This window comes from Octopus bimaculoides, chromosome 3 (assembly GCF_001194135.2).
Source record: "Octopus bimaculoides isolate UCB-OBI-ISO-001 chromosome 3, ASM119413v2, whole genome shotgun sequence".
Lineage (NCBI taxonomy): Eukaryota > Metazoa > Mollusca > Cephalopoda > Octopoda > Octopodidae > Octopus > Octopus bimaculoides.
The window spans coordinates 17635931-17638654 of record NC_068983.1 but is presented as its reverse complement, the minus strand read 5'-3'; the positions used below and the strand labels follow the sequence as shown (position 1 = coordinate 17638654).

General features: G+C 37.8%; 1 protein-coding gene across 1 annotated transcript; it reads left to right on the top strand.

Moving 5' to 3' along the window:
- The first annotated feature begins 2055 nt into the window (after positions 1 to 2055).
- On the top strand, positions 2056 to 2478 carry LOC106870244 (uncharacterized). The gene has a single exon (XM_014916261.1). It carries the CDS (start codon positions 2056 to 2058, stop codon positions 2476 to 2478), a length of 423 nt encoding a protein of 140 aa, XP_014771747.1.
- Positions 2479 to 2724: the final 246 nt, after the last annotated feature.

Sequence of the window (2724 nt, the reverse complement as noted above, 5' to 3'; positions counted from 1 at the left end):
ATATATATATATATATATATATATATATACACACATTTACACATTCATCCAACTGGCCAAGAGGGCATTCTTTGCTACTGATGGCATAAATATTCTCACTTAATGGAAGTTTTTCTATTCATTATATTATATATGCGAGAGCCTACAGTAAAGATATATGTTTCCATACATATATACATTAGCGTAACGATTTCATTGTTATGTGTCTAAAGAAAATATGCATATTTTCTTCCTGATTTACAAGCTTCTACTTCTTATAGGTGTTGTTAGAGTAACAACACCGATTTTGAATTCTTGTCTAAACTAAATGTCAAATGTATTTATCCTCTTTCAAAGTGACATTCATTTTGTACAGTTATGGAAGCATTTTTACTGAGTTTGATGGAGATTTAGAAAACGAGCTAAAATAAGATGTGTATATTGAGCGGTAGTTTAAATTGTGCATTTGTGTTTATATATGAGAGAATGTCTATGGGTTTGTGTAGGAGAGGGAGAGTCATAAATAAGCGTGAAAAAGTATGTGTGCCTCTGTGTGTGTGTGTGTGTGTGTGTGTGTGTGTGTGTGTGTGTGTACTTGGATACATGCGTGTTATGTTTTCGCCAGAAATTGTTTGCTTCTAAAATTCTTTTTTTTTCCTTATTCTCTCGAAAGTTGAAAAATTAGTGTGAAAAAAACGTATCACAACTACTCCCACATACACATCTCTCTATCTCACTCTCGCTCTATCTCTCGCTCGCTCTTTCTCTGTCTATCTATCTTTCTATCTCTATCTCTGTCTCTCTTTCTCCGTCTCTCTCTCTCTCTCTATTTATCTATCTCACATACAAACATACACAAATGAAATTGGAAAAAGAAGCAAAAATGAAATCCTAAGCAAAACAAATAAGTAAAAGCTTAAATTTTCAAGTGAGAAATATGTTTTATGTAATTTCATTTTAAGGTAATAAATATTTTTTCTTTGAAAATTAGTATTTATTTCATCGTTTATATAATAGGGAAAAATTTAATAGAATCTGAATTATAACCATTGTATGTATGCCATATTTCCTAATATTACCCATTGTGAGAAAAGTATACTTCCAAACTTAACCGTCATAGAAGTAGCACTCTAATGTGTATATATAAAATACGTGATGGTTGCAATTCGATTTCACACAATGCCATCACTTGAGTTTTCTCTGAAGCATGAGCTGTACGGATGTGGCTGGGAGAGACACGCTTTTGCACAGATATGGTAAAGATGGGCACCTCCAGTAGCAGTTGTTCACAAACGTTCATTCCGTCATGAAGGTTTTCGTTGAGAGTTTTGACTTTTCCGACTACGGCCAACCACACTATTCAACACATAATAGAGATGTTAAATATCAAGTGATACCCAGACCTCAAGCTTTTCAAAGTGACAAAACGCTTTGCACAGAGCTACTCCCATTCTCTGATCAATATATATGTTTTAATCCAAAACGAGCTTGTCATTGGATGCAAAGGAAGCTGAAAATGTTGCATCAGAGTTGTCTTTCTCCAATGGAGATATCTAAAGAAAGACTATGGATATGTCACTCACAGCTGTTGATTAATCGTTAACACTAGTGAGTTCATCTGCCGTTTAACAAGTTTTGTTTTCGCCCTGTAGAATGTCCAAATAAAACTACTCTCCATACCAAGCAAGTATGGAAGGGTTGCCGGCTTAGCTGCAGGCAGACTGAACATATAATAGGTTGTACCGAATTATATGTAGTCAGAAGCACATACTGTTAACATATAACATAAGTAGGAGGTTTGTTCAAAAGGTTTCCGACTGTATTTTTTCCTGCCAAAATGAATGCCACGTGGGAAAAATCCTTTTGATTGAAGGTGACGCCACCCTTCTTTCACATGCGTGAAAATTTTCGCGTTGATTGACGGCGTCAGTTCCAGGATGTTATGCCTAGAGTACAGATACGTAGTTGCGCGCCAGTCAAATTTTCTTCACCGAACACATTGCAATAAGTTTTGTCAAAAGTTTGATGACACTCAAGCTCAAACCACCCAGAAGATTCAGCAGGCCTTTAGCAATTATGCCATGGACAAATGAGTGCCACAAGCGCTTCAGATATGGCCGTACCACAACGGAGGGTGTGACACGCTCAGGCAAGTCATCCACAAGCCGTAACGAGGAGCCAAATGGGATGGTTCGGCGAATAGTCATGGAAGACTGTCGTGCAATAATCCAAGAAATTTCTCACGAAGTGGGAAATAGCACAGAATCAGTGCATTCTATATTATCAGAGGATTTGTGCGTAGCGGAGAAGGAGAAGGGGAAGCAGAAGCAACTCCTCATGGAAATCACTCAGGGTATGCATTACTGTGCGAGCCACGACCCAGACTTCATGAAAACCATCATCACTGGTGAGGAGAAATGGGCTTATGGTCTCTGCTCGATGCGTTCCGTTATTTTGAGGGAAGATGAAAATCCGACGAGAGTAGCAGCCGGAAACTGATGCAGCCTACCGACGCCAAAATATCGCACATGCGCAGGAAGTGCGGACTCACCGTCTACCCAACGGATTTTGCCCACGCGACATGACTTTTGGCGAGAAATACTTTTTGAATGCATCTTGTACATGCATAAAATACATGGGTACATACTAAATACATACATATATATGCATATATTCCTCTCTGGAAAAGATGGGGATAATATTTTACATAGTAGAGAGTATGGTTTGATAACAAACATTATACGA